The 24,058-nt window shown below is 38.8% G+C and overlaps 2 protein-coding genes across 9 annotated transcripts in view; both read right to left on the reverse strand.

The window, feature by feature from the left end:
* Positions 1-8,837, reverse strand: part of Phka2 (phosphorylase kinase regulatory subunit alpha 2) — a 71,582-nt gene extending 62,745 nt beyond the window's left edge. For 3 of the 4 annotated variants that reach the window (XM_048796495.1, XM_048796493.1, XM_048796494.1), the window contains exon 1: positions 8,681-8,828. In XM_048796495.1, coding sequence (XP_048652452.1) covers positions 8,681-8,758 — 78 coding nt within the window. In that variant the 5' untranslated portion in view covers positions 8,759-8,828. Of the gene's footprint in view, positions 1-8,680 lie in introns of all 4 variants that reach the window. The other variant, XM_015488066.2, reaches the window with a different exon arrangement.
* Positions 8,838-12,612: 3,775 nt separating this feature from the next.
* Positions 12,613-24,058, reverse strand: part of Adgrg2 (adhesion G protein-coupled receptor G2) — a 64,311-nt gene continuing 52,865 nt past the window's right edge. For all 5 annotated transcript variants that reach the window (XM_048796327.1, XM_048796326.1, XM_048796324.1 and 2 more), the window contains 5 exons: positions 22,401-22,500; positions 21,585-21,868; positions 18,394-18,495; positions 17,270-17,422; positions 12,613-14,329 (listed from right to left, as the gene is read on the reverse strand). In XM_048796327.1, the coding sequence (XP_048652284.1) occupies positions 14,145-14,329; positions 17,270-17,422; positions 18,394-18,495; positions 21,585-21,868; positions 22,401-22,500 (824 nt within the window). In that variant the 3' untranslated portion in view covers positions 12,613-14,144. The remainder of the gene's footprint in view (positions 14,330-17,269; positions 17,423-18,393; positions 18,496-21,584; positions 21,869-22,400; positions 22,501-24,058) is intronic.

Raw genomic sequence — 24,058 nt, forward strand, 5'->3', positions numbered from 1 at the left:
AGGGGTGGGGGGGTAAAGGTCCATGAGACTCCAGAAATTTCCATTTGAGCATTTTCTCGGGAGAGGACAATACATTCAACCTTTACCAAATACTTAAATGGGTCTATGATTCACTTGGTTAAGAATCTTATGAGCACTAATTATGTTCTCCTTACCCTTTTTGAGACAGATGTGGCATTTACTTTATTAATTACTAGAGTCATATCTAAACATAAAAGACAAACTGGGCATAGTAGCATGTGCCTATAGCTCCAGCTACTTGGGATTCCCGGGCAGAAGGATCACTGGAGCCCAGAAATTTAGGGCAACCTAAGCAACACAGCAAGACCCCATCTCTTTAAAAATAAATACATTAAATAAATAAAAAAATATATATATATATGTATATACATATATATATGTGTGTGTGTATGTGTGTGTGTATATATATATATATATACACATATATATATACACACACACATAGAGTGAGCGAGCGAGCGAGCATGCACGCGCTGGGTGCAGTGGCGCACACCTGTAATTCCAGCAACTCAGGAGGCTGAGGCAGGAGGATCCCAAATTCAAGGCCAGCCTTGTGAACTTAGCAAAACTCTGTCTCAAGATAAAAAAAAAATTAAAAAGGTGGGGAGGTGAAGTGGGAATGTAGCTCATTGGTAGAGCAGGCCTAAGTTTAATCCCTAATACCTAAATAAATAAGACAAGAGCAATATAGCAGAACTTAATTTAGTAGAATATTTAAAGAAATAGCCTATTTAAATTTCACTATTTTAACACACAAAGACAGTGCAACTTCATTTGCTATTCACAGCAATCTGGTATATTTAAAGTATTTATCTTCATGCCTCCAGCCTGGTCCCAGCAAGACACAGTGCTTATGACACAATAGTCAGATCATGAGAAGGATGACCTCTCCCGGCTGGGGTTCTTTAACTGTAAAAGGAGGTTCAATTTGACTAATGGACCTTCTGGATCCCTACAAAGCTTGAAATAATTCTAGATCTTTCCCCTGTATAGATTGTTTCAGTCCTTTATTGGTGAATGAAGGATTCAAGGCCTTTTTCTTTGAATTACTCAATTTTTTAATTTTATTGTTTTTTATTTGTTATATATGACAGCAGAATTAATTATAATTCATATTACACATACAGAATACAATTTTTCATATCTCTGTTCACAAGGTAGAGTCATACCATACATGTCTTCATATGAATTACTAAAATGTTTTTGTCTGACACTAAAATATTTAAAGGCTATGCTGGAAAAGGTATAGCAAAAGCCTTCCTCCTTGCCACACCCAGAAAGGGCTGAAATAGAAGGTAGTAGAAGGCAGGACTTTCAATTGTACCAGGAAGGAGGAAATGCTTTTCACGAACCACTTCCCTTCTTGCATCCACACAGAGACCAGACAACCATCTGTCAGATGGTACCTATGTGAGCTGGAACTAATAATGTCACTTCTGCCCTTATTGGACCTAGTGCTACCCAAAATGCTGGAATGGGTCCCTGGAGAAGCCCATTTTGGCCACAGTGGGGAGAAACACTGGGACAGAACTGAGAGGCTACAGGGAGAAGACAGGTGGGGATGCTAATGCATGGGTAGAGACCAGCAAGACTGCTAGCTTAGACAATGGTGGTGGTAGTGGTAGAAAGCAACACAAGTAGCAGACCGATTTGTAAGAGGCTTAGGAGGTAAAATCAACAGAGCTTGGTGATGAATTGGATGCAGATGGGAGAGGAACAAGAAGGAGCCAAAAAGATTCTTATGTTGTCAACTTGGGCGCCTGAATGGGGTGGTGCTACCCAGATTTATGGGGTAAGATGAGAAATTGGGGTGGCTTCTCTCATATTCTCCTCCTGGTATTGCTACTGACAGAAGCAATTTTCAAGTTAGTGGAGCCTGTTGTTAAGCATTTACCAGAACATAACTGATAGTGAGTGAGAGGACAGTGGAATGATGGGTAGCTTCTGTGTGAGGCTGTAGCTGGGGTGGCAGAGTCGTGTAGGCCACAGGGAGAACTCTATTTTATTGTAGGAGTGAAAACAGCCTCGGGAAGGTTGTAAGCAGGACAGACTGTGGTGCCTGATGTATGACCACTCACTGATCTGGGCAGAAGACAGCAGGGCTGGAGGCAGGGGTAGGGGGCATCCAGGCAAGATGTGGTGGCAATGGACATAGACATTAGTGTGGGGAGCTGCAATACATTTTGGTGATATATCATTCATTAGAAAATGCTCTCCACTCTAGGTGGGGAATGAGGGAACAAGAAGTAATCAGCCCAGCACAGTGGCACATGCCAGTAATCCCAACAACTTGGGAGGCTGAGGCAGGAGGTTTACACGTTTGAGGCCAACTTTAGCAACCTAGTGAGACCCTGTCTTGAAATAAAAAAATAAATAAAACGAAAGAATCAAAGCTGACTCCTAGATTACTCCTAGAGTATATAAATTATTTTAGACTTGATTAAAACAAAAATCTCTCAGGGCTTCCCCTTCTCAGAATAAAAGCCAAATTCCTACTATCTTTGACCAGGTTTTTTTTTTTTTTTGACTCATTCCATTTCTTTAATGATTATAGGTCTAATCAGGATTTAACGTTATCTTAACATTGGTAACATTATTTCTAGAAAACTATCCATTTATGTTTTTAAATTTACTGCCAAAAATTATTCATAGTGCTTTTTTTCCATTTTCACTCTTAATATTATCTGTTTGTTTCTCCCCTCCATCTTTCCTCTCATCAACCCTACCAGAAATGTGCCTATTTGTCTTATCAAAAGACCAGCTTTTGATTTTGTTGATCATTTGTGTGTGTGTGTGTGTGTATGTGTGTGTGTGTGTGTGTGTGTGTATGTGTGTTGCTGGGACAACTGAGCTACATCCCCAGCCTTAAAAAAAGAAAAATTCCTGCCAGGCATGGTGGTACACACCTATAATCCCAGTAACTCAGGAGGCTGAAGCAAGAGGCTTGTGAGTTTAAAGCCAGCTTCTTCAGCAATATAGCGAGGGCCTAAGCAACTTAGCAAGACTCTTGTCTCTAAATAAAATATAAAAAGTGACTGGGTATGTGGCTCAGTGGTTAAGTATCCCTGGGCTCAATCCCCAGCACCAAAAAAAAAGAAAGAAAGAAAAAGAAAAAAATTTGTTTTTTTCTTTACCTATCCTAATTATTTCCTTTCTTCTATTTTCTTGGTCATACTCTGTCATCCTTTTCTCAATCTTGAATTTATTCATTTCTAAATCTTTCTTCTTTTCTAATATATACATATAGGGATACAAATTTCAGGGGCTGGGGTGGTAGCTCAGTGGTAGAGCTAGCCTAGCATATGTGAGGCACTGGGTTTTATTCTCAGCACTGCATATAAATAAATAAAATAAAGGTCCATCAACAACTAAAAAAATATTTTAAAAAATTTCACTTCAAACCCCACTTTAACTGTATCCTATAAATTCTTATTTGGAGTGATTTTGTTGTCATTCTAACTATTTAATAATTTGTATTATAATTTCTTTATCAATCTGTGACATACTTAATAGGTGGGCTTGCGAAGTTTCCAAACATATTTGGGGGCTTTAGCAGTCATTTGTTGTTGCTCTTTAATTTTCTTACATCTTGGCTAAAATATGAAGTGTGCACAAAGTTGATTCTTCAGTATTTTTTGAGACTCTTAAAATAATCTAATTTGTTATCAATTCTTGAAAAAAATAATTTGCAAGGTTGAAACATAAGTACTTTCTATTGGCTGAGTGCAGAGTTCTATGTATGTGTACTTTACCAAGTTTATTCCTTATCGTGCTCAAATTTTCTATGTCCTCATTATTTCTCTGGTTGATTTATTAATAGCTCAGAAAATTTTAAAACTCCCAGAATGTTTATGGATGTCATTTATCCTATAACTAGGTCAAGTTTTGTTTTATATACTTTGAAACTATGTTGTTAGTATTTTGTGGATTTAAAATTGCTCCGTTTTCTTGGTGAATTATCCTCTTGTCATGTAGTAATAATATCCTTTATCCCTAATAATATATTTTTTAAAAAATTTAAACTCTACTTTGTTATTAGTATGATCACATCAACTTTTTGGGGGTTAGGACTGGCCTAGTATAACGTGTCTCACTGGATTACTTTCAACCTTTTAGTATTCTGTTTTAGTTTTGTCTTTTACAAATTACATATGCCTTTCTAAATATTTTAAATAATTTCTATTATTTGGATAATTAAAGCATGTACATTTATTGTGGACTTACCTGCATCTACTTCTGCTGACCTTTGCTTTTATCACACCTTCTTTTTCTTACTTCCCACCCTTCCCATCCACCCTTTTCCTTACTTCTCTGAGAGAAATCAGATTTTCTTTATTTCACTATTGTTTGCAAAGTTATATGTTCTGCTTATATTATTTTAATGCTAATACTTAGATTTGATCTCTTAAGATATATAATAATATCTTCATTCTCAGTTTTAACTCCAGTCTCTTCTTATTCTTCTGCCATATTATTATTTTTTAGTATTTATATCTCTTTGAACCATATCCCAAACTAATCTTTATTCATTCATCTATTGAAGGGCATCTAGGTCGCTTCCACAGTTTAGCTATTGTGAATTGAGCTGCTATAAACATTGATGTGACCGTGTTACTACAGTATGCCGATTTTAAATCCTTTGGGTATAGACCAAGGAGTGGGATAGCTGGGTTAAATGGTGGTTCCATTCCAAGTTTTCTAAGTAATCTCCATACTGCTTTCCAGACTGGTTGCAGTCCCACCAGCAATGAATGAGTATACCTTTCTCCCACATCTTTGTCAACATTTATTGTTGTCTGTATTCTTGATAATTGCCATTCTGACTGGCGTGAGATGAAATCTTAGAGTATTTTGATTTGTTTTTCTTACTAGATATGTTGAACATTTTTTCATATATTTGTTGATCAGATGTATATCTTCTTCTGAGAAGTGTCTGTTCAGCTCCTTAGCCCATTTATTGATTGGGTTATTTGTTTTATTTTTTGGTAAGTTTTTTGAGTTCTCTATATATCCTAGAGATTAAGGCTCTATCTGATGTGAGTGTGGCAAAAATTTGCTCCCATAATGTAGGCTCTCTCTTCACCTCATTGATTGCTTCTTTTGCCGAGAAGAAGCTTTTATTTTGAGTCCATCCCATTTATTAATTCATGATTTTATTTCTTGTGCTTTAGGAGTCTTGTTAAGGAAGTCAGGGCCTAATCTGATGTGATGAAGATTTGAGCCTACTTTTTCCTCTATTAGGCGCAGGATCTCTGGTCTAATTCCTAGGTCCTTGATCCACTTGAGTTTTCTGCATGGTGAGAGACAGCCCAAACTAATCTTTATTTTGTCTTATACTCCATGCTTTATTTATTTGAATTCTTCTCATTTTAAATTTCATTGCTATTAAATAGCAATATTTAGTTACTGATTTCAATTATATTACCTTATTATACCTAGTAATCTGCAGTTGGAGTGAATACTGCTTTGATCATTATTTTTTCTTTCTGATCCATATTCTCTTATCAGTACGTCATACTTAATACTTTTATTAATGAGCCTTCAAACAGTCATAACTGAAAAAAATGTACATAGTATTTTTTATCTGGGCCAAAATAAATCTAGAATTTTATTTGAAAAATATATTTTTATATATATTTTGGTAGTACTGGGCTTGACTCCAGAGCCTTGCTCATGCTAGACAAACACTACCACTGAGCTAATCCTCAGTCCATTTTCTTGTATTTTTGAGTCGGGGTCTCTATAAATCATCCAGGCTGGTCTTGAACTTAGAATCATCCTGCTTTATCCTCCCAAGTAGCTGGCATTATAGGTGTGTACCACTGAGCCCAGCTTATAGACAACAAAGTTTTGAAGATACTCCCTAGAATATATATTTATAAAATCAAACCTGCAAAAAGACTCTTTTATACACATAGCTTTTTCCTTCTGTGTCTTAAAGATTCAAGTAATGTTTAGCAGCAGGCATATTTGGCAAACAATGAATGAAAAACTTCTTCCTTCCATAGATACAGGAAAAGGAATTATTTGACATGTTAGTTGATATGAACAAACTATTGACTCTAAAGAAATAATAATGATCAGCTTGACATATTTATCTTAGAATGATTTCTAACCAATGAACCCAATATAAATTGATCTCAATTTTAAAGCAAGTCAGAAACAAATTTCAGAGCTTGTACAAAATGACATTGGAAAACATCTCAAACATCTGCACATATGTACAGAAATGAGAAAATTCAGCATAAAATTCAGAAACCTAGTTCATTCATCTTTTTAATTGGCAAAATATATATAATAGAGGTGACCTGGCTGAGATGACTGGGAGATGATGATGAGAAAACAAATGGGTCAGGGTTCTACAACTTTTTTCTAGTTGTTGGGGCAGGGTGGGGTTAGATGAGAAGGTGTGCAATTCTGTACCTATAGATTCATGGTATCTCCAAGCAGAACTGTGTTCAGAGTATTCTTGTTAGCCAGAAAAGCTTGATAATACAGCCAGGAAGAGGAAAGAGGGCAAATGTGAGGGCCTCTCACCAACTTCCCCCAAAATAAATACAACTAAAGGCTCAGACAACCTTTTTTAATCATTAAAATGTTGGGGAGGAAAGTCCAACCCTGCAGATTAGCTTTAGTGAGAAGATAGTTCTTTTGCTCCTAAGGGAAGATAAGCCTGGACCAAAAGCTGGGTCATTGAGATGGTTCAGAAGCTGCAGGAAGTATTTTACCAAGGATTGAAGGGTACCTTTCATGCACCTGGACACTGTGTGATGCAAAGGAACAAAACTGGTAAGGTCTCTGAACTTAGGACCTCACTGCACCAATAGGAGACATAAAGCAATAGCAGCTGTGTCAAGTCCTTCAGAAAAAGGAGCATCATGGGTCAGAGTGGTTATATGAGGACCACTGACTTCTAATTTGTGGACTATATCAAGGCCATAAAACTGCCAAGATCCCTCACTATCTACTGATTGCCTGTGAGTTGCTCGGCAATGTATAGGCACTAATTTTTTCTTTACAACAACTCAGTGGAAGCAGGTGTTATTTTTCACATTTTACAGATGAGGGCATGAACTCAGAAAGGATGATTAAACATTACACATATTGTTGAAGGCAGAGCTGAGGATTAAAACTAGCTTTCTCAGTTCTCCTATAGCCCCTCCCATCACAGAACTGAAGGGAAAGGTCTTTCAACTTGGATTTTTGAATATTTTATAGATGTTATTCTAAGAAGAAAGGCAAAGAGTAATTTCACTTTACCTGCCTATTCTTTGAGCTCTCAACTTGAAAATCATCTTTTGCAGGATTCCTCTCTTGCCCCACAAAACTGGATTAGGCCTCCTTCCATAAAGCTCCCCAAATAAAGACCTAATCCTTCATATGCAAACTCAAAAGTCAATAAGCTCTGGAAATTCAGTATTTTCTTAACTTCGCAGTAAGTTCATTTAGCAGCGAGAGAGGACCTGAACTAATGTAAAACTCTTTTCAGTCTTTACCTATCCCGCTCAGTATGAATATTCATATTCTGTTGTGGAAATAATAATAGAATATGTGATTAAGGAGTGTTGCTCAGACTCCATTGCAGTTATTATAGAATATATAGGATATGCATATTACCTTTCTAAATGCAAATATTTCTCACTTGCAAATCACATCTAGCTTGAAGAGTTTCAAATAGGGGTTCTAGACCCCATGCAAAAATGTCACTGCTTCAAAACCATTTATTCTTTTTTGGAAGCCCAGCACTTTGTACAGTACCTTGCATATAATTAGTACACAATAAATATTTGCTGAATGAGGGACCAACGCTGAGAAATTAGCCTTAGAAAAAAGGTCAGTGGCTTGGGAGTAACCATAGCTCCCAACTTTCAGGCCTCACCCCTAACCACCAAATGCCACTTCCTTCTTTGACTCTGAAGGCCCTAAAAATAGTTGCTGTTGATTGAGGGAAAGCATTATAGCTTCTGTCTTCACTAGGAATAAAAATAGTTCAGTGGTCTTACATTAAGGACCCACACATAATTTTAGTCCAGTAATACAAAGCATAGCAGGTATTATTCATAATCAGACAATATGGGCAAGCTTCACAGGACCCCTTGAACTTGGGAAAAAAAGACCCGGCTTAGGGTTTGACACTCTACTGGACTGGACCTTTGGGGTCCAGTAGTTTTCTTATCTATAAAGTAGCAACCAGAACAGGACCTATGGCCCTCCCAAGTGGTCTCTTAACAAGGTCACTCTTGGGAGGGCCAGAGCTTCTTCACTCTTGTCTACAGTCCAGAGTTCACCGTCTTTTCAGTGTGATCTGTCCAACCTATACAAACAACCTCTCGTCTAAAAGAAATAGTAAATAAATAAATAAATAAAGCGGCATTTTGTACCCAGGGCACCTAGGGGGCTCATTCTGTCTTCGATCCTAAACAATGGTCAAAGAATTCTATAAAGAGTCGCCAAAGCAGCTATTCGGTAGATCCCCTGACTAATAAAGATATGGGGATTGTAATGGGGAGAAAATCACTGGCTAGCAAGGACTGGATTCAAATAGGAAACCTGTTAATTGCAAGCTCTCAGGTCACAGGAGTGGACAGAGGCCTGAGGAAGAGAATGAGTGACAACAGAGGGCAGTTCAGGGCGTTCTCTCCGGGTGATCTCTGCTTACCTGGTAACAGAGAATGGTTTGCTGCACCAGCCTCGCGTACCCGTCCAGGCGGACCCCGGAATTGCTTCTGCTCCGCATCCCCGCGACGCTCAAGAGCCTTGGCGCACGACTTGCCGCGCCGCCAGGGCTGCGGCCGACTAGCGGGCCTGGTCGCNCACTGGTAAAGGGGCCGCAGCCTCCGCCCCTAGTCCCGCCTTCATCCCGCCTCCTCCGCGGAGTCTCAGCCCGAGGGGGATTGAAAAAGGGGCCGCCTGCAGTATCGGCATAGACCTGGCTGGCTTCATCTCCTGGCTGTGGTGTTTAGGGTCCCAAGGCGGTCGCCAAGACAACCCATGGCAGGAGAGAGACTGGACCACTGTGGCTGCCTGAGCGTTTCTCCGTAGGCGGAGATCATTCCGGGACGGAATCCAAGTAGTGGAACCCAGCCTAGAAGAGAAAGGGGGAGGCCGGAACCTACCCCCCAGCTACAACCCTGGAGCTCCTGCCCTAGCCACTTGGACGCAGTTCCCTGGGGTCGGGTCGCAGTTCATCTCTTCCAGCACTAATAACTTAAACTTGTCCTTGGTTAGTTTCTTGTGGCTGATAATTGCCTAAAGTACACAGTCTTCGGCCCAGTATTCATTATCCACCCAAATCTGGCCCACATATGAATTCCACTGGATAGCTAGACTAAAGTAATCATTGCTTCTGCAAACTCTTTGCTAGAGCATTTAGTGTATTGATCCATTCGGCCCTTCCTCTTCCTTCACCATCTGAAGCCTGTCTTTGCTTTAATGGCTAGCTCAGCTCCTTCTGCCCTCCCCATTCTCTTACTTCTTTTAGCGATTTCTGAAGAGCTGAGGACTTGGGAGTCACTTCGGATTCCAGCTGTTTTAGCTGTGTGACCCTCCAATGTTCTTATCTGTAAAATGGGGATATTGCCACTTACCTCACAGCGTGATTGAAAATCCAGACCATTTAGCACAAGCCTGGCTCAGAAAAGCCCATCATTTAAAAAAAAAAAAAATCATTTGGCAATAATGTATTGCCTTTGTATGTTTTCAAGTGTGGAAGAGGCATGCTTTCCTACTTGGGTTATAAAGTATTCATTAAAATAGTCTGATATCAAGCCTGATGTGGTGATGCAGGCCTGTTATCTTAGAGGCTCAGGAGGCTGAGGCAGGAGGATTGTGAGTAAATAGCCAGCCTCAACAACTTAGTGAAGCTCTAAGCAACTTAGCAAGACCCTGTCAAAAGAAAATAATAATAATAATAAAGGGCTTGGGGGGTGTGGCTCAGTGGTAAAACACCCCTGGGTTCAATTCCGGGTACTAAAAAAAAAAAAGAAAAGAAAGAAAGAAAAGAAACAGTCTGATATCTCCTACCATGTCTGGTAAAGTGTTGGGCACGTGGTTGGAGCTCAATTAGTGTTGACAATGAATGATTGAAAATGAGTCCTACATCAGCAGAGACCCCTATGTTTAGTTATCCAAGTTCACATCAGATATTCCAGAACAAATCTGTAGCTTTACTCTGCCACTCAACTAAAGCACCCAAGGAGCCACTCATACTTTTTAAAAAATATCTGCTCTTAAGTTATGCAGCAATGTATGTAGATACACAGAATGCTATGGTCCAGAGAGTAATGCTAGACATTAAATTAAAATTAAATCTCTTTTGCAATCTTAATATGTACTCTTTTAATATTTTATTCGTTGTTGATGGACCTTCATTTATTTATATGTGGTGCTGAGAATCTAACCCAGTGCCTCACACATGCTAGGCAAACACTCTACCACTGAGCCACAACCTCAGCCCCTTAACATGTACTCTTACTAGATTTTCATGCATTCTTCTGTAACAAAAGCTGGGATCATTTCTTCTTTTTATTATGACTTTTGTTCACATTGGATGCTTCTTAGGAATCCATTTTACAGATCAGGGTCCAAGATAGAAACTAATGTTTCTCTTGGAGGGTTCAGATCTTTAACTCTAAATGAAAGCACTCACTCCATCTTTGACCCAGAGAGGTTCAATTCTGAATCAATTTGCTAAAAATAACTATTTTTTCAAATTTAGTTATTTCTACAACAATTTAGTTGACTGGGGATCATTTTATTTCTCATTACAGTACTTTTTAAAAGAATGTTGAATTTGTCTGTACTACAACTTCCTGTAGCTAGTTTGAGACTAAGAGGCAAGGAGAGGAAGTCCCAGGGAGTATAAGATTTCTTCAAGTGAGGTATATATTTATTAAATATATTTAAAAGAATATATTCTGGGGCTAGGAATATAGCTCAGTAGTAGAGCACTTGCAAGGCTCTGGGTTTGATCCCCAGAATATATATGCTCGATATTCTGGAAGAATAAATATTCTGTTTTTATCTGCAAACTTTGAGGGGGGGTGGGGGGTGGTAAATAGGGATTGAATGCAAGTGCTTAATCACTGAGTTACATCCCAGCCCTTTCTTTTCTTATTTTCATTTTTTTTTTCAGTTGTTGATGGACCTTTGTTCTATTTATTTATTTATTTATTTATATACAGTGCTGAGAATCGAACCCAGTGCCTCACACATGCTAGACAAGCACTATGCCACTGAGTTACAACTCCAGCCCCTTATTTTTCTATTTTGAGACAGTCTCACTAAGTTGCTTAGGGCGAAAGTGCTCTGACTTCTTGATGCTGTATCTCAAGAATGAGGTGAAAAATAATAACATGATAAGACTTCTTCACATTTAAGATTATGTTCTTATGTCCACTTAGTTTTTCCTTTTTCCTGTCCTTCCAACTCCAACTGCAGCAGCGAGATGAGACAGAAACAAATTAATTGCCCTTTAATATGGTTATGGAGACAAAAAGACCAAACAAGCCCACTTAGTGAATTGGTCATTCAGTAAATTAGATCTTCATTGACATAATCTTTAACAAACTGACGCCTCCTAGTTGACCTTGTTAGACGTAAGTGGAGCAGTTTTACCATTTGTGAGGAGAATAATCACAATGGTGCTCATTACAGTCAACAGAGTTCCTGTGTGGGATTAATGACTACAGTGTGTTTTGGGAAACAATTTCTCCAATGTTCTGAGGAAATACTTCTTCAAAGACTGGCAACTGCTCTGACACTCTCTGCCTCCTAATATGGGCAACACCTCTGTTTTCTTACAATAGATTGAGGGACTAATTTTAAGCCCAAAACAGGACGCTGCTTGGGAACATTTTCTATCTTGCCCTGTTATCTCTCTGAATTAAGAGAGAGAGAGGGAGAGAGAGAGAAGAAAATTTGGCTTAAGAACCACAGCTAGATGTAAAACATAATACGAAAAATAAGGTGGGGGGGACTAAAGGACATGGACATTGCACCTCCTTTTTAATCTCCTTTTGGGAGATTGATTAGTGAAGTCTCACCCTGCTCCTGATTAGTTTAGTGCTTGGCCTCTGTGGGGGCTGAGGATCTTGGAAGCAGATGAGGCCAGCTTCCCCGCTTTGTGCCTTCAGCATGCTAACTTACAACCCTTCCTGAAATCCTATTGTTTGATGCTGAGGAAATAGACACTTGGATGGGAATCTGAACTGGGTCTCATAAATTGCCTAGAGGTCAATGGCAACAAATATTAAAGAGAAACTCTTGTAGTAGTATGTTTTCTGTTTTGTGATGCTGGAGATTGGATCTATGGCCTCACACATGCTAGGCAAGTGCTCTCCCACTGAGCCACATCTCCAGCTCTGAAGAGAAACTCTTGAAAGAGTAACAGAAAAAGAGAAAAGAAGACTACAGAAACTAATCTCATGTGACAGGACAACCCTTGCTCTAATTTCTCATCCCCAGGGTGCTTGCTGTTTCCCCAAAGATATGACTATTGTGTTGGTCTTCATCAGGCATGTCTTACTACTCCCATGCCCTGTTGCCACGGAAAGAAATTGCAAAAGGTTTTTCTTTGTAAAAGTCACCAAATTTAAAGGACTTAACTAAATTTATTTAGTTCATTTTAACATTGTTTGTTGATTTTAACACATAAATACAAGACAATTAAATAAATCAGAGAAGAAATAGTGCAAAGACAAATCAGCACTCAGAAATGTCTTATTACCATGGTTAATCTGGGATACAACATTCACTTGAAATATATGCAAGGGAGCCTTAGTGAAAGATCTAACTAAAGGGTTTTGAAATGTTCCTAGTAAGGACATACTTGAGTTACTGCTCAAGCAGGTATAGGTGGAAAGTAGGAAAGACTACAGCAATCAGGGTTTGATACAAATAGAAACAACAGTATCACGGGATAGTTCACTGTTTTCAGTAGCCGCTCCCCCTTGTCACTATACACTCTTTAAGACTTGACACATTTTAAAAAATAATTAGAAATCTGGCTGGGCCAGAGTGTACCAGTGGTAACAATCAACAATGTACCATGCAGTTGCCTTTTAAAGAACAGCAATATGATTTGTTTTCCTTATATATCTCTCTTTTCAAAAGTAATCCTACTCTGTTCCCCTCTTCTGAAAGGCTCTGGGGACTTGAGATGTGGCAGTGTATGTATCTCCTCCACATTCACAATCTTCCCCATATATGGTCTAGATTAGAGTTTCTTCCCTTTCTGTGACCAAGGTATTAAGCTTAACATCTTGGTGCAGATTCCATAATCTGATAATGTGGCCTGGGGATGGGTACTGGCACTGGATGTCATGTATGGTTGTACAGGTCATACCTTGTATAAAGATGTCCCCAATAATATGACTAGGACTAAAACATGACCCCACTCTGCTTGCCAAACCAGGCTGTATCTTCCCAGGGAGGTACCTTTTTCTAACTCACTCAAAGGCACTGTATGAGCTAATTGTGGAACTGTCTGATTAGAGTCTGGCTGCATCATTATTATTTCTTGATTTCAATGAAGTTTCTGTATTTCACATCCATATAATCTCCAAAAGGAGCTTTAGAATTCACTGAATCAGTAAGGATTTTCTGAGTTATCACATTAGACAAAACAATAAAACCATGATTCTACAAAAGAATAAATCTACATAGTAGAAAATAAATACAAAAAAAGGTAGAAGTAAGATTTCTGACACGTGGGTCCCTAGAATTTAGCTTATATACAACAAAGGCATGCACAACTAAACTCACCAAAAGTCTGAAGTCAACAGTTGCTTTCTAGGATGTTATCAAAGATAACTTAGCCTCTTTAAAATGTAGCTGGAAATTAACTACGTTTTTGTTTATACAAGTCTTATTCTCACTGTGTTGTTTAAAACCAACCTTCTTTTAAAATGAAGGTTCGGAAACCAAATTGCTAATGTCTAAAGGTCACAATAATGTCTTGGTTTCCCCTTCCAATAGTAACCACCGCCTTTCATTAGCTTATGTTCCTCCAGAGGTTGCTGAGTATAAAATAAGTTGATTTTCATACATCTCACATTGTGTAAAAGGTAAAATTGGACATTTCACACCATCAAGCATCATGCTTTGATTTTAGAAAAAAGGAATCACATTTGTTCAATAAAGTGTAAGCTTCCCCTCTTTGAAGTCCTTCTGAGAGCCATACGGCTTTTACCATTGCAGGAATCTTCTTTGTCATTAAACATGTGCTGTTTTCCAGTAAGATCATGAAGGCACACATCTCCATTCTGAACACTGAAAGAAACCCCATTCCTCTCTGTAGAAGCATTACCTGTATAAAGAAAAACAAAGTGGGTATGATGAAGTACCCACAGAAAGCATTAAAAAACAAATGTAAACACTTTAAATATGCACACATGAAACAGCTTTTAAAAATATTTGATATATATTTATTTTATTTTTCATTCTATCCCTTTCCTAAGGGCAAAGTAAGCACAACAAATTGGAGATTGATTCAGAAATGAGTTTCCTATGACAGCTTTCTTTTTAATGAAATGGCCAAAATATGAAGCAAAGCAAGGTATTTATTTATTTGTTTATTTATTTATTTTGGTACTGGGGATTGAACCCAGGGGTGCTTTATCACTGAGCTACATCTCCAGCCCTTTTTAAAATTTTGAGATAGGGCCTTGCTAAGTTGCTGAAGCTGGCCTTGAACTTGCAATTCTCCTGCCTTAGCCTCCAAAGTCTCTGGGATCACAGGTGTGTGCCACAGCACCCAGCCAATATATTTTATTTTAGGCCCCTTTTCTAACTCTGATCAAAAACATACTGACTTCAAGAACATATAAGATAGCCTAAGGCAATATTTTGATCTCCCCCAAAAGTTAAGACTAACAGAGATCCCCATATATACCCTTAAAGGTTCCTGCTTCTCTAAGATTCCTATAAAATGAAACTTTGTACTAGCAGAGAAAGTTAGAGCAACCAACCATAACAGTCATGGCAAGAAGAAATCTCTGACCATCTTCTAAGCCAGCCTCTCTGTCTAAATTGAGATAGAACTCATTCCCAATAGAAAACCATAGATTCCAATCTAAGATGCCAGGCAGGGAGCAGCTGAGCATTCAGTGACACCTATACATTGGACCCAGGTCTCTGGGACCCCAAGTAGGCCCCAGATTGTAGGGCTACATAGCTTCCAAGAACTTCTAGCTACTTGGCACCATCCTTCTGAATGCTGTACCATTGGGAGACTGTGTAGGAAGTGGAATAAAAAGCCCATTTGTTAGTTGGTGATGTAATCACAACAACAGTAATTATATCAGCACTGAGCACTTGATAAATATTATCTCATAACTCTATGGGATAGATACTCTATGGGATATTATTATGCTCATTTCAAAGATGATGGAATTAGGTTTGTAGAAATTAAGTGCTCTGCCCAAAGTTCCATGGCTCAGAAGGGATGAAATCAACATGCCAGGATGTTGCTTCCACACTGTGAGCTTGTGACTCTGTGATATGATTTATCTAAGGCAGCTTAGAACTGAAATATGTCACATTCATGCAGACAAGGTGGTGGATCTGGTTAATGCAGCCCCATCTGTGCCACAGCTCAAACAGGGCATGTGACTGTCTGAGGCAGCTGTTCTGACTTAGGCATTTTGGTCTGAGGACATTTTGGTGCAGGAACAATTTGTCCCAGTATAATAAACAAACGATTCAGCTGCTAGTGTCTCTTTTAAAATTGCCAATTCCATTCCTCATCCATTCCTGAACCTAATGTGAGGACTGACAAATCAGGGATATTCATCTGACAGACTTATTAGGTAGTCTGAAACAGCCATTCTGGTGGCCTTAAAATGTACCCCTTCCTCACTGTCAGGCATCAAAAATAGCTGTGTCAAGCAGCTGTGTCAAATGTGCTACTTCTGTCAAATTTGATTCCCCAAAGAATGACAATACATTGATAGGGCTAGGCAGGTGAAGCTTCATCTCCGAGCTCTCTGTAGAATATGGAAAACTCTGGTTATGGATGAAGAATGCCAAACACATGCAATTTTAAGACTTCTGGATGACCCAGCCCATTCTTCGATTTCTCGCTTTTCAACTTGCTCTCTCACAATAAGTTATTAACCAACCTTGATTCCCACTGCCTCTACTCCGTTTGCCTACATTGAATCATTCCTGATATAGCTATTTGGCATAGAGCCCAGACCTTTTCTTCTGGTATTGACAGAAGATCCAAGGCCACATGGCAGCAGTTTCTCGTCTTTTATATAAGGAGTTCTTAACCAAGGGCAAGTTTATCCCCCAGGGGATATTTGGCAGTGTCTGGGGATGTTTTTGGTTGCCACAAATGAGGGTAGGGCACTACTGGCTCTACTAGGTAGAGGCCAGGGATGCTGCTTTCAATATCCTGCAATTCCACAAAACAGAATTACCCAGCCCCAAATATCTCCTGTACCTGAGGTTGAGAAACTGATTTCAAGGCATCCTATTGTATTTTTAAAGTCTGAACAAACCACCAGGGCTCCCCAACCCTCAGGAGACTGGAAAACCATTTGGTAAATGTATGAACTTTCTCACAAATTTATTTGAATTAGTCATGAAAAGAACCAACACCCTTAAACAGTGAATAAAGATAAATTCTCCATGGAAGGAGAAAGTATATTGGCAGAACTTAGGTTTTTATAAAATGCAAAAGATAATATTAAGAAGCAGAAGAAGGCAAGCTTTTATGAGTAATGAACAGCCCAGTCTCATGAAAGAAAGAAAGTGTAATGAAGTTTTAGCTAGAAATGTCAGACTTAATGAGTGCAGGAGGCACAGTAGCAATAATCTGTTCATATACTGATGACATATACGGTCACCAATACTGGTCACAATTCATCTTCTAGTATCTGATATATTTGTGGGGATTTGGGTGCTGTCACAAGGCAGCCACACTGTGGGAAAGAATTAACAAACATGAAAAGTGAAAAACAGGAAGGTTTAAAAGTGTTGAAGATGTGTACGATTATAGATGTAATAAAAATTAATATAGTCTCAAGGACTATTTTAGGTACTGCTCTCATAGAGCACAGTACTGAAGTCTTTGGGCGATATTTGGATAAATAAACTTCTCTTTTATGTAAGGGAACCCCATTTTGATCCACTAGTCATATATGTAATTATTCAGTTTGCTTTGCAAAAATACCACTAAAGGATAAAACTACTTAAAAAAATAAATACTAGCTTGAGAAATACTATATTGAGACATACATACCATTCCCGCTTGCGTGTACTGAGCAATCGTTATTCACTAGCAGTGTGGTGGAGTTAGTGGAGTTACTGCTTGACTGTAAGGAATTTGAAGAGCTGGATACTCCTTGGTTTACAGTCTGCTTCTTTAAACCATTAGTAGCAGTTTTACTCCAGTCTACAGCAGAATAAGCATTACAGAAAAACAGGGCCTATGTTGAAGCTCAAATGCAAGAGACAGATCACAGTGTAACAAGTTCTAGCAACAGATTTCTCACTTTGAGATCTTATAGAGAAGTCACACATTTCACAAGCTGGTGTGATAAAAGATTTTTTTTCATTTAGACTATTTACATTTGTCCTTTAAATGACTGTCTGGTTAAAAGTAAACTATATTCTCCTGGAACTAAAAGCCAAGCTCATTTGATTGTGTCTATAAATAACTACTGAATTAGGTACTAATTCAAAGCCTCACACTGTCTTCACAAGAACAGGAATCAACTGTGTTGTGATGTCTAATTCTTCTTGAATCCATAGAAATGACTGGCCTATGTGTATTGCCATTTCCTGAGAACAGACTCTAGTGCTCCTCACCCCCAACCCAGGTACCGAAAGGATGATATTCACACAAAAGGAATCTTGCTTTTTAAAACAGTACTTAATTTTTCTCATTTTTAAGAAAATCTACCACCCAACAGAGCATATGCAAAAATAACTTCTAAATAACCAAATGTGTGACAAAGCTTATATACAAAGTTTGGCCTGCTAACAAATAAAGTGACTGACAACTAGGACCTGTGGAGAAAGAGTTGAGTCAACCCTTAAAAAGTTATGAAGGAAAATATTAAAAATTACTTTGGGAAATGAAAAACATGAACTCAATAGGAAATAAATTCTAAAAATGTCACTGTTGCTTCCTTCATTCAAGAAGCAGCCAGTCCGCTAATTCTATTGCTTGTAAAATTCCCAAACACCACTATTCACTAGGTTTTCCCCCTAATGTTCACAATCCATAGGCTTCTGTTGCACAGGTTCTGTTTTTTGATTTTCAGATCCAAGGGCCCCTTAGCAATGATTGCTTTGGAGTTTAATTTATACATCCTTTCCTTGAGATTTGAGAGGAAGAGAAAAAGTAAGGTTAATTTTTACCAGAATTTTCAGCCAGCCGGAACTTTCCACAACAAAGATAGCGCCTCCATTGCTTCCTGACATTCTCTTTTGCTACACAGTAAAAGATGAATATGAAAAATCCTAAAGGGGGAAAACAGAAAAACAAATCATAACATAATAAATTTCAAATAAGACCTGAATATCATGAGCTTACTTTGCAAAAAAATAAAATCTTTGGCAGCTATAGGCAAAGTGAAATTTTACACATTTACTAAAAAAGTCCTAAGTTCAAGGCTTGCTATGGAAAGGCACCCAGAGAATGCCCCTCATTTTTAAAAATTTTTGTAAGATAAAAAATACTTATTGGCTGGGCCTGGTGGTGCAAGCTTATAATCTCAGCGATTGGGAGACTAAGGCAGGAGGATCGCAAGTTCAAAACCAGCCTCAGCAACTTAGCAAGGCCCTAAGCAATTTATCAAGACTGTGTCTCAAGCATAAAAAAATAAAAATAAAAAGGCTGGGGATGTAGCTCAGTGGTTGAGCGCCCCTGGGTTAAATCCCCAGTAACAACAACAACAACAAAACCCAAAAATATATAAAAACAATGATAACTTCACATTTCCAAAATTAAGTTCACTGTCTCTCCTCTCACATTCTGTCATTGGCCTTCCCTGACTTGGTAGTATAAGCCATCCACCTTGGTGGGTCCTTGGCTCCTACCTCTCCCTCCCTCTGGATTCATAATCCATCTCCAAGTTTTGTCAAATGTCATCTCCTTCACAGTCTCACATTCTTCTCTCAGGCCCACTGTCAGGTCTTTGCTTGGCCTTTTCCCAATGTGCCTGCCTGGGTGGTACACCCAGTGCACTCATTAACTATCTTCCTGCTGCCCACCAACCTGCTTAAGGACATTCTCCAGGGATGTCTCAGCAAGAAGAGCAAACTGAAGATTTGAAGGGGCCCTCAGACTCCACCTCCATCCCCAGTTATGCAGGCCAAGGCTCCCCACACCTCTCTCTCTGCCACACCCCAAGGTTTTGGCCAATAATATTTGCTGAATGTTTGGATGAATTATGAGGTGCTCTCTCTCTCCACAACCCTTTTGAAATACACAATCTTTTTGAAATACACAATCTTTTGAAATACCAGATTTGCTTCTAATAGGGTACACATGCCCACCCTCAAGACTGCTGTCTGAATATTGTATCCTTTCCTCAAAGTGTCACCCTGGGAGGCCACCCTTGGTTGCATTAGGGGGAAAACAACATGTGTCAGAGAGGTCAAAATGGAGATGCACACAGCCCAAATCAGAACCTATGCATAGCTCTCTTTAATCAACTCAAAAGCACTGTGAATTAGACATTACTTCTCTTTTATAGAAGAAGCAGAAAATGTTTTCTATTCATTCAAACTCAAATAAGAAGATTTTCTGGAGAAATACAGAAAAAGAGGTAGGTTCATTTTCCACATTAAACGTGAGGGTGGATACCTAGTTTTTTGTGTTAATGATTAATGTGATTTGGGCATATAAACTGTTTGAATTAAAGTATATACTATTTAAGTATGCCATTGTTAGCAAATAAAATTTTTCTCAAAACCCTTAGAAATAATTTGCTCTTCTCTACTGTTGTTTTTGTTTTGGTATTTAATACCATGTAATGTGATACCTGGATATACCAATTTGGAGACTGGTATATTACAGATAAAATTAACAACCATATGTAACCAATAAGCATATTTGGGGCTTCCTCCAAATAAAATAAGAACTAATGACCAAATCAGATATCTGAATTCATATCAGGGTGGGATTTCTTTTTTCTGATTCTTTTTTCAGTCCTAGGGGTTGAACTCAGGGCCTTGAGAAATGCTAGCCAAGCATTCTACCACTGAGCTACATCCCCAACCTATTTTATTTTATTTTTTAAAATTTTGAGACAGGGTCTCACTAAATTGCCATGTTAGCCTTGAAATTGTGATTCTCCTGCTTCAGCCTCCCCAGTTGGGATTACAGGTGTGTACCACCACTCTGGTTCTGGGTGGGATTTCTTTGAAAACCAGCAAAATGATCTATTGCCTGATGGAACTACGTGAGGGTGCTAGGGGAGCTAAAAGCAACAGGAAAACAAGCAGATGAGAGACTGCAATGAGAATCTCAAGCAAGGATTTGGAATAAAAGGAAGCCATGGGACAGTGAATTATTGTTATTGTATGTAAACCTATTAGCCTGTTGGGCTTTTAATGCCAAAGCACTTCCATTAAAAATTAACAGCTGACAAGTGTTTTATAACAGTACTCTAAAAAAATTAGTCATTTGCTTTCATAAAGAATACAACTATGGGGGTGGGATTGTGGCTCAGCTGTAGAGCAGTTGCCTAGCACATGTGAGGTACTGGTTTCAATTCCCAGCACCACATAAAAATAAATAAAAGGAAATGTGTCCATCTACAACTAAAAAAAAAAAAGAATACAACTATACAACTATGGGGCTGAAGCTGGAGCCCAATGGCAGAGTGTTTGCCTAGCATGTGCAAGGCACTGGGTTCAAGGCTGTTGTTAAATATGATTAGCACCATATTTAACAACAGCCAAACAAACAAAATAAAGACAATCTAAAAATACAAAAACTTAAAAAAAATACAACTATGAGGGTTCCAAAAGGAACATTTGTTGAGTTTCATTAACAAATGGAAAGCTCAGAAGGGAAAGGCAACATGCAGAGCCTGCCCCTTTCGTGCTGCAGAGTCAGCTCAGTAACTTCTAAGGATTAGCCTCTGGGAAGACTGTTGCCACTTGGGTCTGTTTATTCCCTTTCCATTTATCATCTGATGTCTCCAAATCAAATGCTGGCCTAGGTTGAAGTGGCCAGCCTTCCTATGGACATGTATAGTATGTGTGCTTTTATGGTTCTACTTCAATAAATTAGTTTAAAAGGTAAAAAAATAAAAAAGGAAAGAAGAAAGTGAAGGAAGAGTAATTGGCTCTCTCAGAAGAGTTCCTGGCAGGTTTCTCTCTCCAAGGAGATAACAATGGATAAAGAGGAAAAAAGCACAATTTCTTGAATTTAGTGAACACTTTTCTTCCAAGAATCTCAAAGCTCTTCTTCTCAGCAATAAATCTTAACAATGAATGTATTTTAAACCACTAAGCTACTTTGCAGATACTCTTTTAGTAGTGATATTTTATTATACAACTGGGATCATTCAGCTCGTATTTAATGGTGTAGAGCTTACCCTGTAAGGTGTTAAAGATGGCAAAGAGATACATGAAGGTGATGTTAACTGGTCCCCAGGCAAAGAAGGCAAAGCCCCAAGTAATTCCCAGTAAAAATGTGAGGCCAGCAATACTCCTGAGGTCTTGAATACTGGTTTTTCGCTGGGCTCCCAGTTGCTTCTTCTTTTTAATTCGACAGAGCTGAACCAGGACGACAATGAACATGCTGATGTTCAGCAAAAATATCACACAGAAATATCCCACAACTGTAATATAGAATACTGCATTGCTGTTGATCCAGCAACTGGAATTTGGGGGGGGGGAGAAAAAGGGGAAATCACATTACTATGATGAAATAGTGTTCTACATGATACACTGAGTCTATAATGTATCACTAAAACATTTTCTACAGGAGGAAAAAAATGATAAAGCCGCTGTTGTCCACAACCATTTATGGCTCTTAAGGACAAGAATCTATCTTAGGACACTTGGTGATTAAAAATATTTTCAAAAAATATTTTTAGACATTCAGGATTTCACCCTTGCAAACTCTAGCAATTCTATTTCATGAGCTTTATTAATATAATGTAATTTGTTTCATTTTTATGAGAGGCTAATAAAATATTTCCAATATAGTTTTTCCTAATTCATTAGTTAAATAATTGCATCTCCAACTACCTTATCTCATTACATATGACAGTGAAGGCTGTTGTTAAATATGATTAGATTTTATTATGATGACAGCTGGAGTTGATATGCTGATTAGATCCTCCATTTTCTTGGAGAATTTTATTTTCTAGTTTACTTAACAATACCTCAGGGAATTTTGTACTCACAAGTCATCTGGTGAGCCATTAGGGAATTTTCCATAGGATCCAAGCCCGTAATTATGTGGGGATATAATCAGGACAATAGCTACAACCACAGCTGGTACCCCTGGAAGATGGGAAACATTGGTCACACATACTTTTAACAACCAAAGGTGGTGAGAAAAAAAGACTAAAGATCATTCCATTTACTTCTTGTGGCATGGTAGAGACTGGTTATTCACCAAATGAGTTTCTTTTTCTCTTTGACACATGGATAGACCCTCTCAGCCTCCCTGGCAGCCAGGTGTGCATGGCCATGATAGGGAACGGACAGATGCAAGTGGTAGGAACATGAGGTTAGGGGATTAGTTCTATAGATGGGGCCCACTGTGCTGATCCCACACACTTTTACTTTTAAAAAGCTATTTACTTGTAGCCCTGTCTGGCTTAAGCTGACAAGATATGTTACATTCCTTAGCAAACTACCTGTTATCTGCAGGAGAAATTCAGGCCCTGAAATGCTGATAAGAACACAAGTTTGGGGGACTTTTGTGACCTTTACACAGATCAGATCCCAGAACTCAGGGAGATAAGGATAATTCCCCCAACCATAAAATCTGTAAGAATAGGTTCCAGTTAGAACTGGTTAGCAGAGGCCAAAGTGATCTAAAGTTGCCTTGGCAGTAAGGACTTGAAGGTCTGATGTCATCTGCTGTCAGTCAAAAGTCAAAAGGTGAATCTGGGCGGGACTCTCTGGAAACTTCCCTGGGATCTCCAATAAATCTGGAGAGCTGGAGAGTCATGCTGTTCCTCTCCTCTCTGAGACTACCCACTCTCTCCCTTGAGAGTGTTCCCTTTCTCCTTTCCTATCCCTTCTAATAAACCTATAACTGTAGTGACTTGTCTTAAATCTTTCTGACTTGATCCCTAGAATTGGGGTTTAAAAGGGGGGGGGGTGCTTTCTGCTGCCTCAGTTTCCTGTAAGTCCCCAATCCTGTAACACCACATGACTAAGTTTTGGTCAGTGGGATTTGGTCAGAAGTGATAAATTCCACTCCAGGTCTGCCCTTGTGAGATCTTTTACTCTCTTTTCCCCAAAACTCAGAGTAACCTTGGAAGCACCATTTCCAGGAAGTCTTCATCATCTTGGATCCCTGAAAAACTGCAAGACCAGAAACTCTTCTACTCCTTGTAACTGGACCATGTATAAGCAGGAGATAATCATCTGAGATTTCAAGGCTTATCTGTTATAGCAATGAGTGTTACCCTTAACTTACACATGACTGGAATGTAAATTTAAGAGTAAGCAATTCCTGGTGAATCATTCATAATGAAACCAAAATCCTGATTCTTTTTTTTTTTTTTTTTTTTTTTTTGTGGTGCATGGAGATTGAACACAGGGCCTTGTACATGTGAGGCAAGTACTCTACCAAAATCCCTATCCCCCCAAATCCTGATTATTTAGAACCCAGCGTATCCTAGCTGATATGGGGGAGGTGGCTGCCACTATTATTGGCTCTCTCAAGGGCTTATGAGTTTAAGAAGAGGAAAATGAGAAGTTCCTATAAGTTTAAAATGGTTTCTGGCTGGGAAAGAGGGCTTCTCATCCCTCTAGATCATTACCCACCTGCTCTATGCCACCACCTCACCTATATATACAGACCAACCAGCCATCTAACTCAAGG

This window comes from Marmota marmota, unplaced genomic scaffold, assembly GCF_001458135.2.
Source record: "Marmota marmota marmota unplaced genomic scaffold, marMar, whole genome shotgun sequence".
NCBI classification, from domain to species: Eukaryota; Metazoa; Chordata; class Mammalia; order Rodentia; family Sciuridae; genus Marmota; species Marmota marmota.